Source organism: Chrysoperla carnea, chromosome X, assembly GCF_905475395.1.
Source record: "Chrysoperla carnea chromosome X, inChrCarn1.1, whole genome shotgun sequence".
NCBI classification, from domain to species: Eukaryota; Metazoa; Arthropoda; class Insecta; order Neuroptera; family Chrysopidae; genus Chrysoperla; species Chrysoperla carnea.
This window is the reverse complement of record NC_058342.1, coordinates 35,340,207-35,363,390: the sequence shown is the minus strand read 5'-3', so window position 1 is coordinate 35,363,390 and position 23,184 is coordinate 35,340,207. Positions and strand designations below refer to the sequence as shown.

At 32.5% G+C, this 23,184-nt stretch overlaps 1 protein-coding gene across 1 annotated transcript in view; it reads left to right on the top strand.

The window, feature by feature from the left end:
* LOC123302576 overlaps positions 1–23,184 on the top strand; it is a 38,515-nt gene that overhangs the window by 13,639 nt on the left and 1,692 nt on the right. The window contains exons 15-39 of the mRNA XM_044885553.1: positions 200–425; positions 1,036–1,252; positions 1,312–1,577; positions 2,172–3,053; positions 4,250–4,405; positions 4,465–4,712; positions 5,519–5,825; positions 6,803–7,188; positions 7,963–8,167; positions 9,958–10,172; positions 10,233–10,382; positions 10,452–10,620; positions 11,082–11,540; positions 12,483–12,719; positions 14,204–14,536; positions 15,422–15,590; positions 15,683–15,864; positions 15,927–16,081; positions 17,057–17,291; positions 17,356–17,641; positions 18,114–18,525; positions 19,896–20,137; positions 20,213–20,424; positions 20,650–21,206; positions 22,078–22,522. Of these exons, the coding sequence (XP_044741488.1) occupies positions 200–425; positions 1,036–1,252; positions 1,312–1,577; positions 2,172–3,053; positions 4,250–4,405; positions 4,465–4,712; positions 5,519–5,825; positions 6,803–7,188; positions 7,963–8,167; positions 9,958–10,172; positions 10,233–10,382; positions 10,452–10,620; positions 11,082–11,540; positions 12,483–12,719; positions 14,204–14,536; positions 15,422–15,590; positions 15,683–15,864; positions 15,927–16,081; positions 17,057–17,291; positions 17,356–17,641; positions 18,114–18,525; positions 19,896–20,137; positions 20,213–20,424; positions 20,650–21,206; positions 22,078–22,522 (7,351 nt within the window). The remainder of the gene's footprint in view (positions 1–199; positions 426–1,035; positions 1,253–1,311; positions 1,578–2,171; positions 3,054–4,249; positions 4,406–4,464; positions 4,713–5,518; positions 5,826–6,802; positions 7,189–7,962; positions 8,168–9,957; positions 10,173–10,232; positions 10,383–10,451; positions 10,621–11,081; positions 11,541–12,482; positions 12,720–14,203; positions 14,537–15,421; positions 15,591–15,682; positions 15,865–15,926; positions 16,082–17,056; positions 17,292–17,355; positions 17,642–18,113; positions 18,526–19,895; positions 20,138–20,212; positions 20,425–20,649; positions 21,207–22,077; positions 22,523–23,184) is intronic.

Sequence of the window (23,184 nt, the reverse complement as noted above, 5' to 3'; positions counted from 1 at the left end):
TTTAATAAAAAATACTTTTTAAGGGACAAGCTTTTATTGTACTAAAAAGTAGAAAATAATTTTATTTATGAGTGCTTCATACCCGACTATTTGTAAAAGCCTGAAGTGCTTAAAATCAAGAATGAATCTAAAGAAATAAATTTTATGGACACCTTCTGGGTAATAAGTAAAGCTCATCTTATTTATTGGTGATTTTCAGGATCTACCATCGTGATAATTTGTATCGAATAAACGGAAGCGTTTATTGGCGATACGATCAATTTATTTCGACCGATTTGTTTACAAACTATTCAATCGGTCTGAACACAACTGAGGCAGAATTTAAAACATCGTTGCACAGTACGATTCACGATATACCATCAATCGCATGTAACCTCAAACATTACCAGGATAATACGAAATTGGATCAAAAGATTTATTTAATGGTAAGATACAGTGTGTTCAAAGAAAACGTATACACTTATCACATAAAACGCTAAAATTAAATCCAAAAGTGTTTAGATTATCGGCCATTGAAATCCAAATACAATTCACAAAACTGACCGATGAAATACAAAATATTCGGTATTTGGGCACATTTGTGTCGAAACTATTGTGCTTGACATGCTTTCACAGAAAAACCGAAATTTTTCTTTGCTGAAATTTTTCGATAAATTCTTTTTTTGTGGTCCAATGAATGGTTTATAGCATCCATAAACTCTGTGGCCTTGGTCAAGAGGAAAAGATTAGTTCAAAAGCTACGCTGAGCTACGTCAATGATTGTGGAAAAATTCTTACAATTACAGTGTTTCATAAAATACAAAATGTCTTCTAGACTTGATAATTACAAAACTACGTTCAATCCGGGAAGGGGGATCATAGTAAAGGATACAGTAGGGCACATGGAGGGAGGGAGGAACCACGTAGTTTAGGGACACTCGTTTATCTCGCAAACGAGTAATTCGAGTTGAGTTGAAAACTTCACCAGTGTATACGTTTTTTTGGGGACACTTTGCAAATTAAATCGAATCCAAAATAATTAAATTATTTTTGCAGTACAATCCAAATCAAATAATTGTACTAAATAGTACATGGATCGTGGAAAAAGAGGTAGAAAAGGATAATTTCCTAGGAACAATATCCTTATCAACACCATTTGATGGCTATAAACGTGGTATCCTACAAAGTAAAATCAGTTTTACGGCTCATCGTAATATCCAAGGATACGCTAGTTTGGATTTAGATAATCGTCATTATACGGCAACTTGTGAAGGTAATTCACCGCTTTAAAATTTGGACGTACTGTTTCTAAATTTGTTCGATTTTTTCTAGGTCATCTAACGAAATTAACACATAATTTATTCGTGTTTAATGTAACCACACCGATGCCGAAGTATAAGACAATTCGAGGACGTTTTGGAATAAATGAAGAGGAACGTCATTTAGAAGCAGTGATTAAATATCCGGTTGGAGGTGTTGGAATTGAGATACTGTTCAAAGTGCATAGTTTATCCCATTTTGATATATTGTTGGATCTTGGAACACCGTTAGATTTTCTTACAAAATTATTGTTGATTGCAAAACTTCAAGACGATGCTGTAAGGATTTTTTTTTTTTGAAAATTTTTCAAATAGGTGGTCGAAAATGGAATAATTATTTTCGAGATTCCTCTTAGCAGATGGATCTCAAAGAGTTCACCAACAGAATCAACTCTTTTTGAAATCGTCTTTTATTACAAACTTTCATTTAGTTTCACCTGTCCCAAGCTTTTAAAAATAGTCGGGTATGAGTGACTTAATTGGAAAAAAATTTCCAATTAATTCCGACTGAATTCCGATAAAATTCAATAGAACAAATCGGAAATTTCTAATTGGTTGCAATTCTTGAATGGGAACGAATTGGTAATTTCATATTGGGATCTATTGGATTTAATTAGAAATCAATCGGAATGAATTGGCAATTTGAAACGGAATTAAATCGGACTTTCTTATCAGGGCCCGCGCTAGCTATATCTGACACTGTTATAATGGATTTTGTCTATGATTTAAGTTTTTCAAATAATTAATATTTTTCTAATTATTCCAATTTGTCTAAATTTTCTCGGACAACCTAATGGAATTTCCCCCTGGAATTTTTTCCTCAGTTACTTAATTTTGTATAATATTTCTGTGATTTGTACATATTTTTTTTAGCTTGATTTCCGAGTTGGATGGAACAAATTGTTGGTAGGATTTGCTGGCGTTTGGCGTTATGATGCAGTTGCAGACTTTGAGTATGTTTATAAACTTTACACTCCAATTGAAGGTGTCGAAGAAAATGGAATTGTGGCTCGATTTATTTACGATAAAGGAATCGATTCAGAAATGTCAATTCAACTGGCAAACACACGATTAGGTTTCACGGTACTTGGTCAACCAAAACCAAAAATCCTACAAGGTTTAGGAATGAAACCAGCTAGTCCGATCTTATTAGAACCACGTCCACGATACCGTGTTATCGATAGTGACGAAGAAGAAGATGTCGGTGATAATTCCGAACCAGAGGATGTTGACGATGGACTAAGTTGGGCGGCTCAAGTCGAAGTAGATATCGCAATTTATCCAACAATTAAAGGTGTTTTCGATATCGACGAAGTCGGTCCTTTGTACACGTTAATCGCGACAATATCATTACCTGATGGTAACATAGATATTCGGGACGAATTTAACATGGAAGATGTGTTCACGATGAACAATCGATTGTTGATAACAACACCGTTTATTAATTATAATCGAATTACTTCGAAATACGATTTTGAAATCGCTATTGGTCAAAATTATTTAGTTGGTATGGACTTTAATTATAAGAATGATACCGAATGGGTTAGTATTGGGTACGAGGTCAACTATAATTTGGCGTTACGGGACGATGAGGAGTTGGAAGTGCATACAGCTCGAGCACACTTGCATACTCCATTTATAAGTTTACCACGTTTGGATGTTGAAGGTCGATTGGAGATTGATGAGAACCATTATCGTGGTAATGCCAGTTTGGAGACGAATACAACTCAGATTGACTTAACAGGAACGCTTGAGGTAAGATTTCTAAAAATTTTGATTCTTTTATGTGATCTTCACTTTATTACGTTCGACGTGTTCCTAGAAAAAATTTACTATTTTTCTAGGCCCAATTGAAGGAAATTTTCTTAATTCGAATTTTGATTCTTTTATGTGATCTTCACTTTATTACGTTCGACGTGTTCCTAGAAAAAATTTTCTATTTATTTAGGCCCATTTATTGGTTACATTATACTTTCTTTTCTGGTAGAAATGAAAAGAAAAGCTCCCTTCAAGTGAAGGAAATTTTCTTAACTCGATATTCCGTTAAGGTAAATGATTTTTTTGAGATCAAAATCAAATTTTATTCGATCTGAATGTAATTTTTTCGGAAATCTTTAATTTTTCATCAATTTTCTCATTTTACTTTCTCTCTTTTTGTTACCATTTACTTTTATACCGGAAGTTGTGGCCAGAGTCCAAATTCTTGAGACCTATTAATCCAGTTGCTGGTTGAAAAAGGTCGGGTTGGGTTGGGAAAGGTAGGAAGTTAATGAAACTCAAAAATCCTATGCGTAAAGCGGTGAGGGGGCCGAAACTGCAAAGTTTTCTACCTTCCATCCGTTTTTCCTCAATAGCCTTTTTCTTTTACGTTCTATGACAAATCAAGCATTCATATAATTCTTTGCAGAACTTTAAATTTTCTAAAAAATCGAGTTTATTTAACGATTGGATGAGTAATTTTCGAGATAACTTCAGAAATCGATCCGAGATAGCTTTTTTATCAGAAAAAACTCGTCCAATGGTAAAATAAACTCTATTTTTGATTTTTTTGGATCAAATTTACTTCATAACTTTATTTTCATCAAATTCTGAAACAAAACTGACGATTTTTTCGATTTTTTCTTTCGCCTTAATAAAATTGCAAAAAATCGAAAACAATTTTTTGTTTCCAATTTCGATAAAACTCAGTACATAAGATAACTTTTTGATCCAAAAAACACAAAAATCGGGTTTATTTTATAATTGGATGAGTAGTTTTCGAGGTAACGTTAGAAATGGACCCAAGATAGATTTTTCCTCAAAAAATACTCGTTCAATCGTCAAATAAACTCGATTTTTTATTTTTTTGGGTAAAATTTATTTTATAAACTTAGTTTTATCAAATTCTGAGGACGTTAAATTCCTCATTGTGGCCGAATACGAAATTAATTTTTTTTGTTTCCGATTTTTAGAAAGATGAAGGTTTCCTAGACTCAAATATACGAGTAACAATGACGTCACCATTCTTAGTTATTGAACCAACAATTTTAATATTCAAAAAAGATTATTCTGAAGTGGAAAACTCCGTTGAATTTGGATTGGAAAAAGTTGCATATCCTGATTATCCAGTAAGTTGAAAACATACTAAATTTTTGATTTGGCTGATAATCGTTAAATCGCGTTTCAGTTTAGAGTGGAATTAATGTGGCAAACACCCACAAAAGATAAACTAATCACTGCGAAACTACGAATTCTAACACCTTCAGTTGTTTTACATAATTTCGAAGTATCATCAATTATTGAACGGGATCTTCAAGAACAATCTGCGTTTGCAAAATTACGATTTGAAGTGAATGATAAAGCTTTGGAAGTTAATGGAACGTTAAAAGATAATGTTATTCGATCCGAAATATCAACATTTATCGAACCGTATAAGTAAGTATCATGATATATAGTGTATCGCATTTAAGATGAAGACACCAACACACATATCGGTTTGAAAATTTGGGAAAATTTGTCATACAGGGTTGGGTTTGGTTAGAGTGGCTGTCCTGGGGTGAGACACACTTAGACCATAGAGTCCGTTGTGATATCGTAAATGGGTTGGCCCATCCCCGGCCCCGTTGTGATACCGTAAATGGGTTGGCCCATCCCTGGCCACTACTCCATGAACCATTTGGAGCTGTTTAAGAACAGCAGGAGGGCTTTGACGTCGACTGACTTTAGGTCGGAGAGGTCGTCAAAGAGAGGCTGACTCAAGTAAGTCCATCTCCTCATGACAAGAGCTGGGCAGCGACAGAGAAGATGAGACATTGTCTCCTCCTCGTTATCACTGTGACAGCTCCTGCTGTAGTCGTGATACACTGCCAGGCCTAAGCGTTCAGCATGCTTGCCGCCCAGTCAGTGTTCTGTGATAGCCGCAACAACTTTCCGAACAGAGGCCCTTGGAAGTGATATGAGAACTTAGGAACGCCTGCGATTGTACTAAGACCATTTCTGTCTTTTAGTACCACAAGTACGTTCTTCCCTCCTTCCCTACCACAAGTACGTTCTTCCCTTGGGTCACATTTTTATAAATTTCTGTTACCTATCTTAATAAATGTAAACCCACCCCTCTCCCCTTTATTATTATCGATATTCCTATAAATGACGAAAGTGTGAGGGTGTCTTCATCTTAAATGCGTCACACTGTAAGTAAGTATATTTTTAGGATATTTGGTGTAATTATTTTACTTTTCCAGATCGGTGTCCCTAGTTTTAAATCAACGTCCTGATTTAGAAAAGCCAGGATATTACAATTTAGAAGGACAAATGATTGTTAAAAAGAATATTATTGAAGTTGGGGGGGTTTATGTGCTGCAAAAAAATATGTTAGCATACTTTAAGATCGAATCGAAAAATGGCGTAAGTTTGGTTTATAGAATCACTCCACAAACTGATGGATTCCAGTGTTACATAAGTATGAACGATCCCAACACAAAAATGGACTTTAAAGTGATATCACGAGTGGAATTTATCCATAAATTGGATTGGTTTTTCAAATTAGAGGTAAATAAATTTTCCATAATTTTTCGAACATATACGGTAAAAAATAACTCGAAAAATAGAACATAATAAACAATTCAGTTCATTTTCTGAAATCGATCCACAAAACCGTTCATTATGTGGCGATTTTAGATGATATTTCCAAAACTATGCATTCAATCGTTAAATGAACCCGATTTTTGAATTTTTTGGGTCAAAATACCCTTATAAACTGTGTTTCATCAAATTCCGAAACACAAAATTTTTTTCGATTTTTTCGATTTTTTTCAAGGGGTACCCCTTCAAAAAATTCCAAAAAATCGAAAAAAATTTTGTGTTTCGGAATTTGATGAAACACAGTTTATAAGGGTATTTTGACCCAAAAAATTCAAAAATCGGGTTCATTTAACGATTGGGTGGCTAATTTTTGAGATATCGACAAAAATCGATCCAAAAAATCGTTTTTTTCAAACTTCTACTAGCTCAATCGTTAAATGAACCCGATTTTTGAATTTTTTGGGTCAAAATTACCTTATAAACTGAGTTTTATCGAATTCCGAAACAGAAAAAAATTTTCGATTTTTTCGATTTTTTTCAAGGGGTACCCCTTCAAAAAAATTCACAAAATCGAGAACAATTAATTCTTTCCAATTTCGATAAAACTCAGTAAATAAGTTAAATTTGACCCAAAAAATTCAAAAATCGCATTCATATTATGATTGGATGCATAATTTCAGAGATATCATCCAAAATCACTTTACCAAGAGCGATTTTGCGGATCGATTTCAGTTATTTCCTTCGAAAATATATGTCTAACACTCCATTGAAATGGATTTTTGTTATTTTTGGGTCTTAAAACAGTTCGTATTGTAAAAATCTACAATATTGGACCCAAAAAACATTGTTTCATGGGTCGTCCTTTGGGCACGATGAAAATTTTGACTAAAGTTCAAATCAAAATCGGAGAGATTTAGAATCCAAATAATTTATAACATTTTCAGACGGAATCGTCAAATCCAAAATGGAATCAACTGGGACTAGAAACTGAAATACGTTCCCCACAACCGCACAACATAACCGTAAACATGAACACCCACACTCAATTACCGGGTTTGGAAACTATCCATGCCGATTTTAACTTGCTATTTTTACCAAATCATGCTGGTGTTGGCGTCTTCAACTACGATATCGAGAAATATAAAGGTACTTTGCAAGGTCATTGGAATTGGATGATTATGGAAAATATGCAATTTAAATTACTCGCCGATTATAAAATGCCAAATATGGATAAAAATTATGAAACGCATATTTTTTATATTAATCCGGAGCATAATTTAAGTAATTTAACGGTGGGAGGTGAATTTAATGTCGATAAACATGAATGGACGTAAGTAAAATTAATGTCAGCGCATGACTCTTTTGGAAAAATAATTTCGGTCAAAATTCTGAAACTATGAAGTCTCATAGTATTGAAAAAGTCTTTCGAAAGTCGAGACAGGCGTAAAGTATGAGGGACAGAGGCGGATTAAGCATAAAAAGAGGCTCAACCTTCTCCTGGAGACAATTCCGAAAGCAAAATGTTCATTTTTTAGACTGTTTTTTGTTGGGGTGGTTAAAATTCCCCCCAAACTTCAAATGATGGCAGAGGTTAGTGGTGATGAATGTTCCTGAAGGAAGACGGATCACGTAGAAAACAGAATTTTCGAAGTCACGGCTGTCCGACGTTTTCTGGCTTATCTATTCGACGGATAGGGGTCTTCAAGAGACCTGTTTACTTGGGGGGCTTTCCATAAAACACTTCACGCAAAATTTCGTATTTTTGAAACCTTTCCTTATATAACGTCACTATTTCTAGGCTTCCCTTTCCAAAAATAATAAAAAATGTGGCAAAAATTGAAAATTAGCGACTAACTGAGAATGATACGTTTTCTCCCTCCCTCTAAATAGCCTCTTAGGCGAATATTACGTCATGAATAGGTTTTAGAAGTCGAGTATCATTACGTCTTTGTTTGAACTTTGACCCACCAATCTAAAAGTAGGAATATTTTGAATCAATAGTTTCAGAAAATTTGACCAAAAATAATTTTCCATAAGGGCCATGAAGGGTTCCCTCTATTATTTTTTTTAAGGATATTAAAATTAAGAATGGATTTTTTTCTAGAATTGGTTCAAATATAACATTTATTTTGGGATCTTCGAATGATCTTGACGGTGAATTTAATTTAAAACTACCCAAACCGAATCCAGAAGTTCATACAATCCGTGGGGAATATCATAAATTTGATGATTTGAAAGTACAAAATTTACGAGGTCTTTTACGATACACAACACTTAACTCATTATTTAAATATGCAATTTCCGGTGCGGTAAGTTTCAATTTTATTTATCCGGGTGGCGATTGAATAGTTCTTATGAAAATTCTTTGACTTTTCCATGATTTTAGCAGAAATTTCTTGCCTTCTTTTGAAGCTTTATATTTAAGGTGTTTGTTTCCCTACAGTATTGTGAAAAATGTAAGTAAAAATGTTTTGGTTTATTACACGGTACATACATATAAACCAACTACATGCTTTATAGTCAAATAATGTGTTATTTTTAGCTTTGCAATACCAAATAATTACAAATATATATAATATATTGTGTGCAAGTGATGCTTATAAATTTGATAATATAGATATCTCTCTTCAAACATTAATAAACTAACTATAGTCGTCTGTGTTCATCAAATGGATGGATCTTCAATGAACTCATAATTAAATTAAAATTTTGATTTGATATCATCAACAACCTTATATTTTGATGGTAATTTTATAAACTACAAGATTGTCTAAATATTTTAGATAGTTTTCTTAGTCGTGTACCCAACCAAAATATTAAAAAAACATTTTTCCAATAAAAAATTTTACCTAAATTTCAAACAGCTGTATTTCTACGAAAAATCATCGAATTTAAAAAATACCACAATAACTAATTAAAAAACTTGTACTTTCGAGTTTTGGAATAATTTTTTCCCTAAATTTTATTTAAAGTTTAGAAGCGTACCAAAATTTTAAAAACTATTTTAGATTACTTTTTTATTTTTCTTGAAATTAGATACTAAAAATTCTCGTACAATCTTTTGAATAATCATCGCTCTGAAAGTAAAATGAATGAAGAGAAGCCATAAATTAAACACTAAACAAAATTAATTAAGTTTCACGCAAAATTTTTATTCAGATCGGATAAAATTTGACAAGGTTATAAAAAAAAGATCACATCACTATTTTCATTATTTTTACCACATTATAAAAATAATCAAGCGTCAATAATTTTCTCAGCATTTCTAAAATTCTTCTAATCTAGATTTGACCAGAATCAATTAAAAATTTCATTTAAATAAAACATAAATTTATTTACTAAACAACCTGTCAAAAGTTTACTTTCATACAATACGTAGCCATTTTTTTAAGGCATGCATCAGATCACTTATGAATACTGTTATGAGAAAATATTATTTTGATTTTTTTATCAAAATATATTAAACGATGGTAATTAAAAAATATGTTTAATTGTGGCCATTGAAGTTTAAAATAAATTAGCAAAATTAATTTAGTGTTTGAGTATTTAGTTTTAGTTAAAAACAAATATAAACTGTGATATAGACACAACCTCTCGCTAGAAGTATGTTGAAACTGTTGTAAGAAATACATACATTTAATCATATTCAACTATAATTTACATCACTTCACTAGGTACATCGCTTCTCGCTAGTAGCGATGTACCTAGTAAAGTGTTATAAAAATAATCAAAAAATAAATATAGAATTTGAAGGGAGACATCCATGTTCTGACATCAGATTGAACCTGGTTCTTCGACTTTCTTTAATAGTCAATTTATATCTTAAAAGGGAAGAGATACACTAATACTTGAAATTAGAAAAAAACTAACATTTTTCATCAAAACCACTTTTTCGAAAATAGTCAGCTTTCTGATGAAGAATCAGATCTTCAGAATTCAGTTTTAAAGACTCGGGGTATTTTTTTATTCCTTCTTCTCCGACTTCAAGAAGCTCGAAATTGCTTAACAGTTCCAGGTTTTTCAGGTCAATCGCTACCTTGTTAATACCAATTTTAAACCTTTATAAAATTTATTATTCTGATAATTTTTGGAATTTTAGCTCAACAATAATGAGCGTAAAAATGTAACAGGTGGTTTAAAAATTGAATGGGGTCCGAAAGCTTATCAATATATTGATAATAATTTGAAATTATTCTTATCAGATGTCGGATTATATAATTATCGATACGATCTTTTCACACCCAAATACTTGAAGGAAAATACATTCACTACTTTTGGTACTTACGGTCGATTCGATAAATATCATAATGTCACGTAAGTTTTTCCTGATGATTAAATTTTTCACCAAATTTTAATGATCCAAAATCTTTTCAGATTAAATGTACGTCAACCAGAAAGTGTCGAAATATTCGCTACCCAAGTTGATTACCAATCATTTTCCAATATGAATGGTACCGTAAATGCAACGACGCCATTTATAACGTTCCCATATATTGGAGCTCATTTCGATGCCAAAGCCACATCGTAAGTTGAGAGATCCAAAATAGATTTAGATTGGAAAGTTTTTACTGATTCGTTTCTTTTTATTTTTAGATTCTACACGAAACGATATGTTGAAGCATTCTGGCCAAATAATACAGCTATTTTTGATTCTATTTACAATTATATATTTTCGAAAAATAATCGCGGAGGTAAAGGAAAACTCCAGATTGAAGTACCTTTAACGACACGACATTATTTAACATCGAATTATGGATATAATGTAAGTATTTATTTGCTTCGAAAGTTAATTCGGGGTATCCAAAAATCTAGAAAAATTTTTGGAGGAGGTAATTTGAACAATTATTTTTGAGAATTGAAGAAAATGCGGTATCTCAGAAACTACTTACTCAATCCCTAAAGGACCCATTTTTTGAATTTTCTGGGTCATAATCTCCAGAAAACAGAGAGAGTGTTAATCTTTCTTTTAACCAATGCCCCAGCTTTCAAATAAGTTTGAAACCAGAAAATTCTTTTCAAAATTTTAATTTGAAATTATCAGGAAAACCCAATGCAAGTTTTGCATTTATTGGGTAAAAATTAAACAAGAAAAAAGAAAATCTCCAAGAAAATTTTCTTTTAATCTGTGCCTGGAGTGTAAACCTTTCTTTTAACCAATGCCCCAGTTTTCAAATAAGTTTGAAACCAGGAAATTCTTATAAAAATTTAATTTGAAATTTTCAGGAAAAACCCAATCACAAAGATGGTTACGCCACAATGGATTACAACAACGTAAATATTGTAGATGGAAAATATAATTGTGAATCGGAGTTACGAGCTGGTTTCCAAAAGGATATTATTAATTTGGAAGTGGAAAATAAATTACAGCCAATTGGTATCAACTATGTCCATCAAATTGATACGGAAGCGGCAATCGATGGTTTCGTACCAACAGTGGACTTCAAACGTGCTGAAATATTTAAGTTACATAATAAGACAACATTTAACATAACTAGTGAATTTTCGGTTCAATCAACACTCACCGGTGAAAAGTATCGGTTAATGGCACATCATATGAATCGTACGGTTGTTTTAACCACCGATTATGATATTTTGGATCAACAATTCTTGAATAAGGCTCGCTTGGATTTGGCACCAGAAATTTGGTTTGCCTATGATTTGAATTTACTTAACAAGACATATGTGAGTTCAGTTTTTAATGATATTTAGTCCTCGAAAAAGGAAAAAGGTCAAACGGAGAAGGAGTGCATTCTATATCCGTTTTTATAACCACTAGAACTCGATTTTGTAGATTTCGGGGATGTATATGTGAATCCTGGCCACATTTTGGCAATTCCAATGGCCATCTTTAGCCAAAACGAGCTAAAATTTGAGATGTTTAATGACATTTAGTCCCCGAAAATAAAGAGAGAGGTCAACGGCGAAGGGGTGCATTCTATATCAATTTTATAACCACTAGAATTCGATTTTGTAGATTTCGAGGATGTATTAGTGAATTCCTGGCCACATTTTGGCAATTCCAATGGTCATCTCTAACCAAAATGAGCTGAAATTTGAGATGTTTGTTTATGTTTTAGAAGGGAGGATATATTTCAGTTATTTGTAGGGGATTCGCAGGGAAAACCGTTATGAGATATTTAAGGCCTTGCGTATCTCTGCAACAAAGGATGTTGAAAACTTTGACGCAGGTTAAGTTAGTGTCACATAGAAGTGCTTTTTGGAGATGTGCCCTTTTTTGAGGGACTTGTATCAAGTGTAACAAAAAGTATTTAATGAGGGCAAAATATTAGTGACCCAATAGTTGAGTAGAACAAGTGAAAGTTACAAAATTTCTAAAATCCCCGCCAAATTTTTCGGGTACGGAACCGAAAACTCCATAAAATTTTTGCATTTCATTAAATTGCCATTTCCAAAATGAGCCGATTTGGTACATCATTGCCAATTTCTAGGTTTTTCGGGTACAGAACCCTTAATTCGCACTTGAAACATATCTAAGAATAATTTAATGGGGGAACAATATGACCTTAGAGTTGGAGCTCTGCTTTTCAAGACCCTTAATTTGTTGTTTGTTTTCTAATCCAATTTTTTCGTGGAAATTGATTATAATTTTTGTTATTCTTTCAGGATTTAAACAGTGAATCTCAACAAATTGAACTCGAATTAGCATACCCGAGACGAAATGTCACCGTACTTGGATCATACAATGTTTCGAGTAAAAGTTTAGCCTCAGATTTATCACTGACATGGGATAAATGGACCCAATTAAAAACTGTTGAGGCTGCATTAGATTGGACAAAAGTTTCCTCTTATCCAAATCATCATCAAGCAATGTTCGAATTAAGACATCCATCATTCGAAAAGGTAAAGAAAAAGTCTCACACGATCAATATTATTGGAGCAAAAAAATATTAGAAGCGTACCAAAATTTTAAAAAATATTTTAGATCACTTTTTTATTTTTCTTGAAAATTAGATATAAAAAATTCTCGTACGATTTGCTGAAATAATCATCGCTCTGAAAGTAAAATGAATGAAGAGAAGCCATAAATTTAACACTAAAAAAAAATTAATTAAGTTTCACGCAAAATTTTTATTCAGATCGGATAAAATTTGACAAAGTTATAAAAAAAAGATCACATCACTATTTTCATTATTTTTTCCACATTATAAAGATAATCAAGGTTCAATAATTTTCTCAGCATTTCTAAAATTCTTCTGGTCTAGATTTGACCAGAATCAATTAAAAATTTCATTTAAATAAAACATAAATTTATTTAAAAATAAATCTAAACAACCTGTCAAAAGCATCCTTACATGCAATACGTAGCCATTTTTTTAAAGCTATGCAATCACATCACTTATGAATACTGTTATGAGAAAATATTATTTTGATTTTTTTGTCAAAATAGACTAAACGATGGTAATTAAAAAATATGTTTAATTGTGGCCATTGATGTTTAAAATAATTTAGCGAAATTAATTTAGTGTTTGAGTATTTAGTTTTAGTTAAAAACAAATATAAACTGTGATATAGACACAACCTCTCGCTAGAAGTATGTTGAAACTGTTGTAGTAAATACATACATTTAATCACATCCAACTATCTGGCATACATCCCGTTTGTATGGGGTGGTAAAATCCACCTAAATTTTTGGACAGAGCTCCTATGCTGGCCATCATTATGGTCGCACTGGGCTCTTTTAATTTAAATTCAAACACATTTAAGTAACCGTTAACTGAGTTACAACACTGATCAAAGTGTTCTAGTATCACTATTTGTATCAATATTATAAAATTTGTATACCATGCATATATATGTAATAAGCAAGGTATATTAAGTTTAGTCCCAAGTTTGTAACGCTTAAAAATATTGATGATACGTACAAAATTTTGGTATGTGTGTTCATAAAATCACCTAATTAGTCCATTTCCTGTTGTCCGTCCGTCCTTCTGTCAACCCGATAACTCAAAAACGGGATATCAAGTTGAAATTTTTACAGCGTACTGAGGACGAAAAAAGTGAGATCAAGTTCGTAAATAAGCAACATAGTTCAATTGGGTCTTGTAAACCATTAGAGATAGAACAAAAGTTGAAATGTAAATGTTCCTTATCAAAAAATAAACAACTTCTGATTGAAACATTTTTTCGGAAACATCACTGTTTACCCGTGAGGGCCTAAATTAGGCGTAAATTGTATAGTATACAGTATTATATGGGAAAATCAGTTATGTATGTATGTGTAATGTGACGAATGCTGACGGGTTAACGAAATAATAATGCTTCAATCGTATTGACCGTGAGAGAGGCCAATCTGACTTCCAACTTACAAATATATTTATTTCCAGAATGTAACATTTTTGGGTGAATACAAAAGTGATAAGACCAATGTTGCCGATGTCAAATTAGAAGTTGAGTATGCGCAAGATCCAGAACATAAAGTTGAAATTGGCGCAAATATACAAGATCATTGTGTGGGTGAATTACGGAACTATACGTTTGGTATATTTGGATCACATCCAGCCACAAGATTGGAATTAATGATGAAAGGCGGATTGGACTATCGTACGAAATTTTATCATACGTTTAATGAAGCTGCGTATAAACGCACGTATTTACCGTTACAATCTGGTGAAAGTTCTGCTACTGTCAATGTTCGAGAAAATGAAATTGAGCTTAAGGTACAAATTTTGTCTAATTAACATAGTTAATTATTTTAAAACCTTGTAAATATCAAATCTTTTGCGTTTTTATGAACTGATTTTAACGGACGGAATATATTGGATAATTAGTTTTCGTGGAAATGTCAAAGATCAATTCGAGATATCGTTTTACCTTAGAAACTTCTCGTCCGATCTCAAAAAATACTCGCTTAATCGTAAAATAAATACCCAAAATGACCCAAAAAACACAAAAATCGGGTTTAATTAACGATTAGATGTAAAGTTTTCGAAACAATATCAGAAATCGATCTGAGGTGTCGTTTTTTCTCAGAAACTACAATACCAACTGTAAAATTAATTCAATTTTTGAATTTTTGGGTCAAATTTGTTTTGAAAACTGAAAGAAATTTCGAAAGGAACAAAATTTGATTATTTTAGGTTTCATGGTCAGAGAACGATATCGTTTTCTTAGAGATATCGTTTCCTTAGAAACTTGTCCTAATCGATTATATGTCGAAATAACGTCAGAAATCGATCCGAGATGTCGCATTTTCCAGAATTTACACTGCCAACCGCCAAATGAACCCGATTTTTTAAAAGTTTTCAAAACTGTTCAACAAATTCCGAAATGAAAAACATTTTATAATTGTTTCGATTTTTTCTGAAGGATACTAATAAGAAAATTACAAAAATGGGATTATTTCATTGGCAAACTTCGTATTTCCCATACGAAAAGCGATTTCTGGGATCATTTTCAAGGAATTTCTTAGATGTTACCTGTATGACGAACAGGCGATACGTGGAACAAATTTATAATGTCTTAAGAGTTTATTTTCGCAAGGAAATAATCGAATATTATTTTTAGAAATGGTTTTTTAACTTTCGATTTTAACAAATTTTTAGAAAGCCACCCAACGTGATTTAACATATTTCTGGATTAAAGGAGCCAGCTCTTATCCCGTATATACCGTTAATTCTACTCTTGTTTATGGTCAAGATACAGATGGCAGAGCTGAATTCTATCTAAATTTAAAAGATAAAATAATCAGTTTAGAAGGAAATCGAACGCCTGGTAAGTTTTAACAATTAAATTTATTATTCTTTTTAGGCGCGTGCGCATGAGACAGTTTTTGAGCCGTATTTTGAAATATATTTTATTTTTAGATGCAACCGAAAGTATACACATGTTGGGTAAAATACCAAACGCTCGCGGAGCAATATTCGATTTCTATCGTGATTACGATGATATACGAATATATGACGTCACCTATTATTTACAATTGAATCATTCACGATTAATTACATCACGATTATTATGGCGACCAGAAATTAAGAAAGATTTAAAAGTGAGTAAATTTTTTTTGATTTGAAATTTGTAAAATTGTCTAAATTTTTGAATTCTTTTTAGGATAGTTTCAAACAAGCATCCCAAAGTTTGTACGACATGGCTATCGAGAATATAGAATATTGGAAATCGTATATTCGATCTGAAACTGGTGATGCTGTATCAGATATTTGGGCAGATGCTAAACCTTTAATGCAAGGATTCCTGGATGACATGAAGTAGGGCTTATTTTATTTATATTAGTCTTAGTTCACTTTGAAGACCTCTCCGACCTAAAGTCAGTCGAAGTCAAAGTCCTCCTGCTGTTCTTAAACAGCTGCAAATGGTTCATGGAATAGTGACCGGGGATGGGCCAAATCTTTTGCGGTATCACAACGGACCTTATGGTCTAAGTGTGTCTCACCCCAGGACAGCCACTCTAACCAAACCTAACCTAGTTCACTAAAAGGATCGATTAACCAGTAGGCAGATTAGGCAACTGCCTAGGGACCCTGTGGTTGTAGGCCAAAGGAGAAAAAAGCAAATTTATACCAGAAGGGCCTCAAATATTGAGGCACCAAGACGATTTTCGAATATTAAAGAAAAAAACGGCACCGACTGATTTTTACATCCCTATGGGACGTGAAAATTGTCTATGGGACCCGACATGGATGAGAAAGATTGTGGAAAAATTTAACCCAGATAAGATACTCAAGTTTCAAAGTGCTAAAAATAAGCGATCAAAGAGATTTATTATATTGGGATAAAAAAATCGTAACTCGATTTAGGTCTATTTGACCAAAGACCAAAATTAAACAGGCACAATTCGGTATAGCCAAATTTTTTAGACCATAGATCTTCATTCAAGTACGCATTCCGTAAACCATAAATTTCGCGGTCGTTTCGATTTTGCTTTTGCAGCTCTTGTTTTCCGTTAGGTTACCCAAAAACCCAAACATACAGTTGGTTTGAAAACAAAGGGAATTTTTCTGAATTGTCAATTCTTCATGATAAAGTTGTCCGAATTGATATTCCGATCGCTAAGTGGGAAGAATTAAATATTATTTTCTGAAGACGTAAAAATAAATTTTTAGAATCTTCTTTTGAGATAACCTCCACACACGCCCGTATCCCTTTGCTATTTCTGGGCAAATACAAATTAACAATTTAACTTGCCATCTTGCCATATCTTTTATTTGATTGAATTTTTGCAGTGATTTGAATGTTTTGGAAGAAGATTTGGCGAAATTCAAATTATTCTTAAACGAATCTTACAACAACAATGAATTTTACATTCAAGATGCCGTCCATTTTACAACATACTTAATTGATGAATTAGCCATACGAGATCACATCGAATCCGTGCCAGAAATCGTTAACGAAATATGGGAAATTATGGGTGAATCTGGTAAAGCATTACGGAAATCATTACAATGGCTTGTGGCAACAGTAAGTGTTTAAATTTTAGCCAAAAGTTTTCAAAATAATTCCTGCATTGTTATTTTTGGTATAGATTAAGGAATCGTACGCGAAATTGGTACAATTTATCAATGGGCTAATGCACGGGGAAGCTTTAGATCAAATTTCCAACATGATGGAATATTTCATAAAAAAATATGATAAATTTATCAAAGATTTGCATGTAATGTTTATCAGTTATGTAGAAAAGTTATGGACGGATACTTCTGTCATGTTGATCAATCATTGGAATCGTATGTTGGCAGCCATTGAGCCAACATTCTTGAAATTTATACATTATGGTGAAACGGTTATTTGGAATGCCAGTAAAGAATTTTTAGGTAAGCTGTTTTAGCAAAATCTTTTAAACTCAACTTATTTTGCCAGAAATTTTGGTGGAAATAACAAAAGATTCTATTGTTTTGATCTCAAATTTAGGGTTGTCTTCCGTGAGGTTTGGGATTCAAATGTACATGATTTTTCATTCCTGACAAATACTATCTTTACAGATAGTCAAGGCCAGAGATCTATCTGAAATCGGGATAATGGAAATTGAACGCGTCAAGCTTTTACATCTGTAGAAGCCTACAGGGAATCGGATATTTAATTTTTGGGTTTGAAACTTAGGGCTTATCGATTCTGGAAGTAATCCCGGTAGAGAAGTTGTAGGCTTTTTACAGTGTCCCCGGCCTGGATAGAATCACTTCAATTTTATTTGCTAAATGCTAAATTGAAAAGAAAGGACTTTTCAATTTAGGTTCAAAGGACCCGTATGCGTATGTAATGATTCACCATGTATAAAAAATTTTTCAGATTTCCTGTACAAACGTAAACATGAAATTGAAGAATCACCATATTTTATGCATTTCGCAAACTTTACGCAAGATATTGATCGATTTTATAAAGATATGATCCATAACAGTGTCATATCGAATATACGAAAATATTCGAAAATTGTCTGGCAATTTATCAAAGATAAATATTTCTCAATGATACCGTTTGGTAAAGAATTATCGAAAGTTTTCAATGAAATCGTTACGGAATTACAAGAATTAAAGAAATTACCATCGTTGCAATTTTTAATTACGAAATATGATGAAATGTATGATAAGTTGGTCTGGTTCTACGAGTACATGAAAATTGGAGATCTGGTTCAGAAAGTTATCACTGTTTTACATATGAAAATCACGGAAATTACACAAACTGCTTTGGATCAAGAAAATAGGTAAGTTTTAAATTTATCATTCTGTCCAAAATTTAGCTAATAAAGATCCATAAATTTGTTTGATTATTCTTAGGACGTCTTGAGGAAAATCTGTTCAGAATCCTAGACCAATATATCCAGGTTTCTTAGTCATGTACCCAATAAAGTATTAAAAAAACATTTTTCTAACAAAAAATTTTTCCACAATTTCAAACAGCTGTATTTCTACGAAAAATCATCGAATTTAATAAATACTACAATAACTAATTTAAAAACTTGTACTTTCGAGTTTTGGAATAATTTTTTTCCTAAATTTTATTTAAAGTTTAGAAGGATACCAAAATTTTAAAAATTATTTTAGATAACTTTTATATTTTTCGTGAAAATTAGAAAAAATTCTCATACGATCTTCTGAAATTTTCATCGCCCTGAAAGTAAAATGAATGAAGAGTAGCCATAATAAAACACAAAAAAAAATTAATTAAGTTTCACGTAAAATTTTTATTCAGCTCAGATAAAATTTGACAAGGTTATAAAAAAAAAGATCACATCACTATTTTCATTATTTTTACCACATTATAAAAAAAATCAAGCTTCAATAATTTTCTCAGCATTTCTAAAATTCTTCTAATCTAGATTTGATCGGAATCAATTAAAAATTTCATTTAAATTAAACATAAATTTATTTAAAAATAAATCTAAACAAACTGTCAAAAGTTTACTTTCATACAATACGTAGCCATTTTTTTAAAGCTATGCAATCACATCACTTATCAATACTATTATGAGAAAATATTATTTTGATTTTTTTATCAAAATATATTAAACGATGGTAATTAAATAATATGTTTAATTGTGGCCATTGATGTTTAAAATAAATTAGCGAAATTAATTTAGTGTTTGAGTATTTAGTTTTAGTTAAAAACAAATATAAACTGTGATATAGACACAACCTCTCGCTAGAAGTATGTTGAAACTCTTGTAATAAATACATACATTTAATCATATACAACTATATCACAAATTTCACTTGAAACGAAAGGTGTGGTTTTATCCACATAAATTTTTGGATAGAGCCCCTAAGCTGGCCATCATCATGGTCGCACTGGGGCTCTTATAATTTTAATTCAAACACAATTAATTAACCGTTGACTGAGTTACACTGATCACAGAATTGACAGTGTTCGACTATCACTAGTGGTATTATAATATACTAGCTCGACCCGTCCGTAAGTTACTGTACCCGTGGCTTTAATCAACAACCTGATTTTTATACCATGCATATATGTAATATGCAAGGTATACTAAGTTTAGTCCCTGTACTAAGTACAGGGTATTTCAATAATTAACTCAGCCAATTAGTTATTTTCACTTGTTCCTTTGAATTTTAGATATCGTGAAGCAAAAACGAAGTTTATATTCAATCCAGAAACTGGTATTATGGAATTAGAACAAAAATTACCAATGTCATGGCATGCATTTAATGAAACACCCAAATTTATGGAAATACCAGAAATTCGTGCTATAAACGATGCCCAAAATTATTTAGTTATGTCCAATAAGAGTTTCTGGATGTTATACTATCAATATAAACCGTACACGGAACCACATACTTGGGTACCACCGTTTGATAGTAAGTACAGTCAAATATTACGTTTTGGGTTTAGCCGTAATTGAAATTTACTCACGAATTGGTTTTGTTTTTAAGGTTATGCAATGGTTGTTGGACCACAACATTTTGTAACATTTGATGGGCAACATTATGATTTTAGTGGATCCTGTTCATATTTGTTGGCAAACGATTTTATGGATAGTAACTTTTCGATGATCATTAATTATATCGTTAAGGATAAAATTGTTAAGCATAAAATTGATCTTTTGATTGATGATGTATTGATTGAGGTCGACTTATTTGCAGATGTAAGTATTCTGAATTTTCCCCCAATTGCTCCAAAAGTAATTTTAGTACAGTATTTTTCGGAGTTTTGTCCGTTTGTCTAAGGGACAACGATAATACCCTATTTCTCAAAAAAATATGTCTAATAGTTAAGAAAGTGGATTTTTCTGTTTTTGAGTCGTAAACCGAAGCAAAAATAGCCATAAAATTTGCACAAACTTGAGTTGATTTTAATTTTTTCATTTCAGAACGTTAAATTATTGAAGAAAGGTGTCAACACAAAATTACCTTTACAATTAGACAAAGCATATATTTATCGCGAAGCAGACACGATAATGATCGAAAGCTTAAAGGGCTTCACATTAAAATGTAACTTAAAATTCGATATATGTAAATTCCATGTATCCGGTTGGTATTTTGGTAAGACAGCAGGTCTTTGGGGTACCATGAACAACGAACCGCGCGACGATCACTTAGCATCAACGAAACGAATCAACAATAATATTGGACGATTCGCTCAAAGTTGGTCATTACAACCGAAAAAATGCCGTTCAACAAATAATCAAGCGAAAATTGCTACGGAACCATTAAATGAGAATTTAACAGAACTTTGTGAGGCGTTTTTCAGGAGTAAAGTTTCACCATTGAACACGTGTTTCCCAATTGTGAATGCGTTACCGTACTATAATTTGTGTATGAATTATCCAAATGGGGATAACCGGACATCATGTACCGCGGCTGTCGCTTATATGGAGGCTTGTAAATTGGAAAATACTCCGCTTAGAATACCAGATGTTTGTGTACAGTAAGTAATCATTTAAGTTGCAACGCCTGCCCATTTAGAAACCCTCTTTAAGAAGCTCCTTCTCTTTGAATCATTTGGAGCTAGGTAAGAACACCAAGAAAGTTTTGATAGTCGATAGATTTACGTACCGAGAGAACGCCAATGAATGGCAAATCAAAAAGTACCAGTCTTCTCTTTGCCAGAAGTGGAAAGAGGAGACGAAACATCGCTTCCTATTTCTTCCTATTGTGACAGCTCCTGAAATCATCATGATGCAATGGTAGGTCCAGTTGTTCATCTTGCTTTCCGTTTAGCCAGTGTCCTGTTATAGCCGCAACGATTTTGCGGCCCTTTGAAACGAGGTTTCATTTATTTTTAAAGGAGCAACATTAGGAGCATTAATGAAAGCTGTTCCAAAAAAAAAAAAAAAAAATTGAGGAATTCTGTAACGTGAAAACGAGACAGATTTTGATTTTGAACTTTCAAAAAATCTTTTGATACTTTGGGGAAACAAATTTAACAGTCATGTTGTTTTTAAAAAAAACGTATCCAGTTCATTTGACGAATAGATGAGTAGTTCCCGAGATTTCCCTGAAAATCTCTTCCAATTTTTAGTTTTGCAAATAGGATTTCCGGCAATACCAAAGAAAATATTCGAATTAGTTATGCCACCTGGTTTCGTAATTGTTTGCAATGACCCATTTTACCGGAACCCTCAGGTCTATATTGCATTTTACCGACAACTTTCCAGGGGGTTTGGAATTTTTGGGTAATTTTCAATGTTGTTTTTTGTAGCCATTCTCTAAGAGGACTGAATTATTCAGATGAGCGAAATTACAATAAAACCCCATTAATGAAAGCTAATCCAGAAAAAAATTTAATTTTCTTTTAGATGTCAATTAATAAATGGTACAGAAGTTCCCGAAGGTCAATTTTTGAACTTAGATGCTGAAAGTGTACCAAAATCAGCTGATATTGTTTTCATTGTGGAGGCAAAAGAATGCAATGCAAATATTTCAACAAAACGGAACATCAATCAAGTTGTATCGTTAATCCAAAAAGAGTTGACCGATTTGAAATTAGCAAATAATCGATACGCTTTAGTTGTGTTCGGTGGTCCTGGAATTTATAGTGAGCCACGAAGTATCATTGTCAACAATCAAATATTTACAACACCGCAAGTGATACCACATTACTTCGAGAACATACCAACCGGTAATGGAAGTTCGGATATATTCCATGCAATTAGTTTTGCCAAAGAGTTGATATTCCGACCTGGTGTTTCGAAAACAATGATTTTGTTACCGTGTACAGATTGTCAAGCAGATAATATGAAAGTAAGTTTGCTAGTTTTTTTTTACTCATTTTCAATTTCTTCGAAAATATAGTAGTCGTGTCATTTTAGCATTTTATAGAGAATTTTTTTGTACCTCAACCTTATCGAGCCAGTTTTTTTTTAAGCAAGAAGGTCTACTATGTATCTGAATCCACATCTAACTTTTTGCCGCTAGAAAGTTTTGGTTTTTGCTATGGGCCCAATAAGGCTAATCATTAGAATCCATTTATCACTATTCCGAAATCAGATTTTCGATATAATCTCCCCCTCTTGGGGTAATTTACCTCGCTGATCCAAAATTTCAATATTCTGTAAATATTCAACAAAATGGATAAAAAAAGTATACTCAGGGGTTTTTGGGGTCACTGATTACGATTTTGAAGTTTTAATGGGGATGTACTCCCCCCTTCTTAGGGTTTTTCTCAATTAGGGGCCCATAAGCACGGACCTGTTTAAGGCTTTGCACACCTCCTCAGCGCATCTTAAATGAATTGAGTTGACTTTGCGCCAAGGAAGTGTCTTTGAAGGTCAATTTTCTGGCACTCCTCCCCCATCCAAAAAAAAAAAAAAAAATGAATTTATTGCACAGAACTTAGAATGTCTCAAAAAATTACACCAAAATCGATGAAAATATGATTTGATTGTTAAAAAGGAATTTTTCAT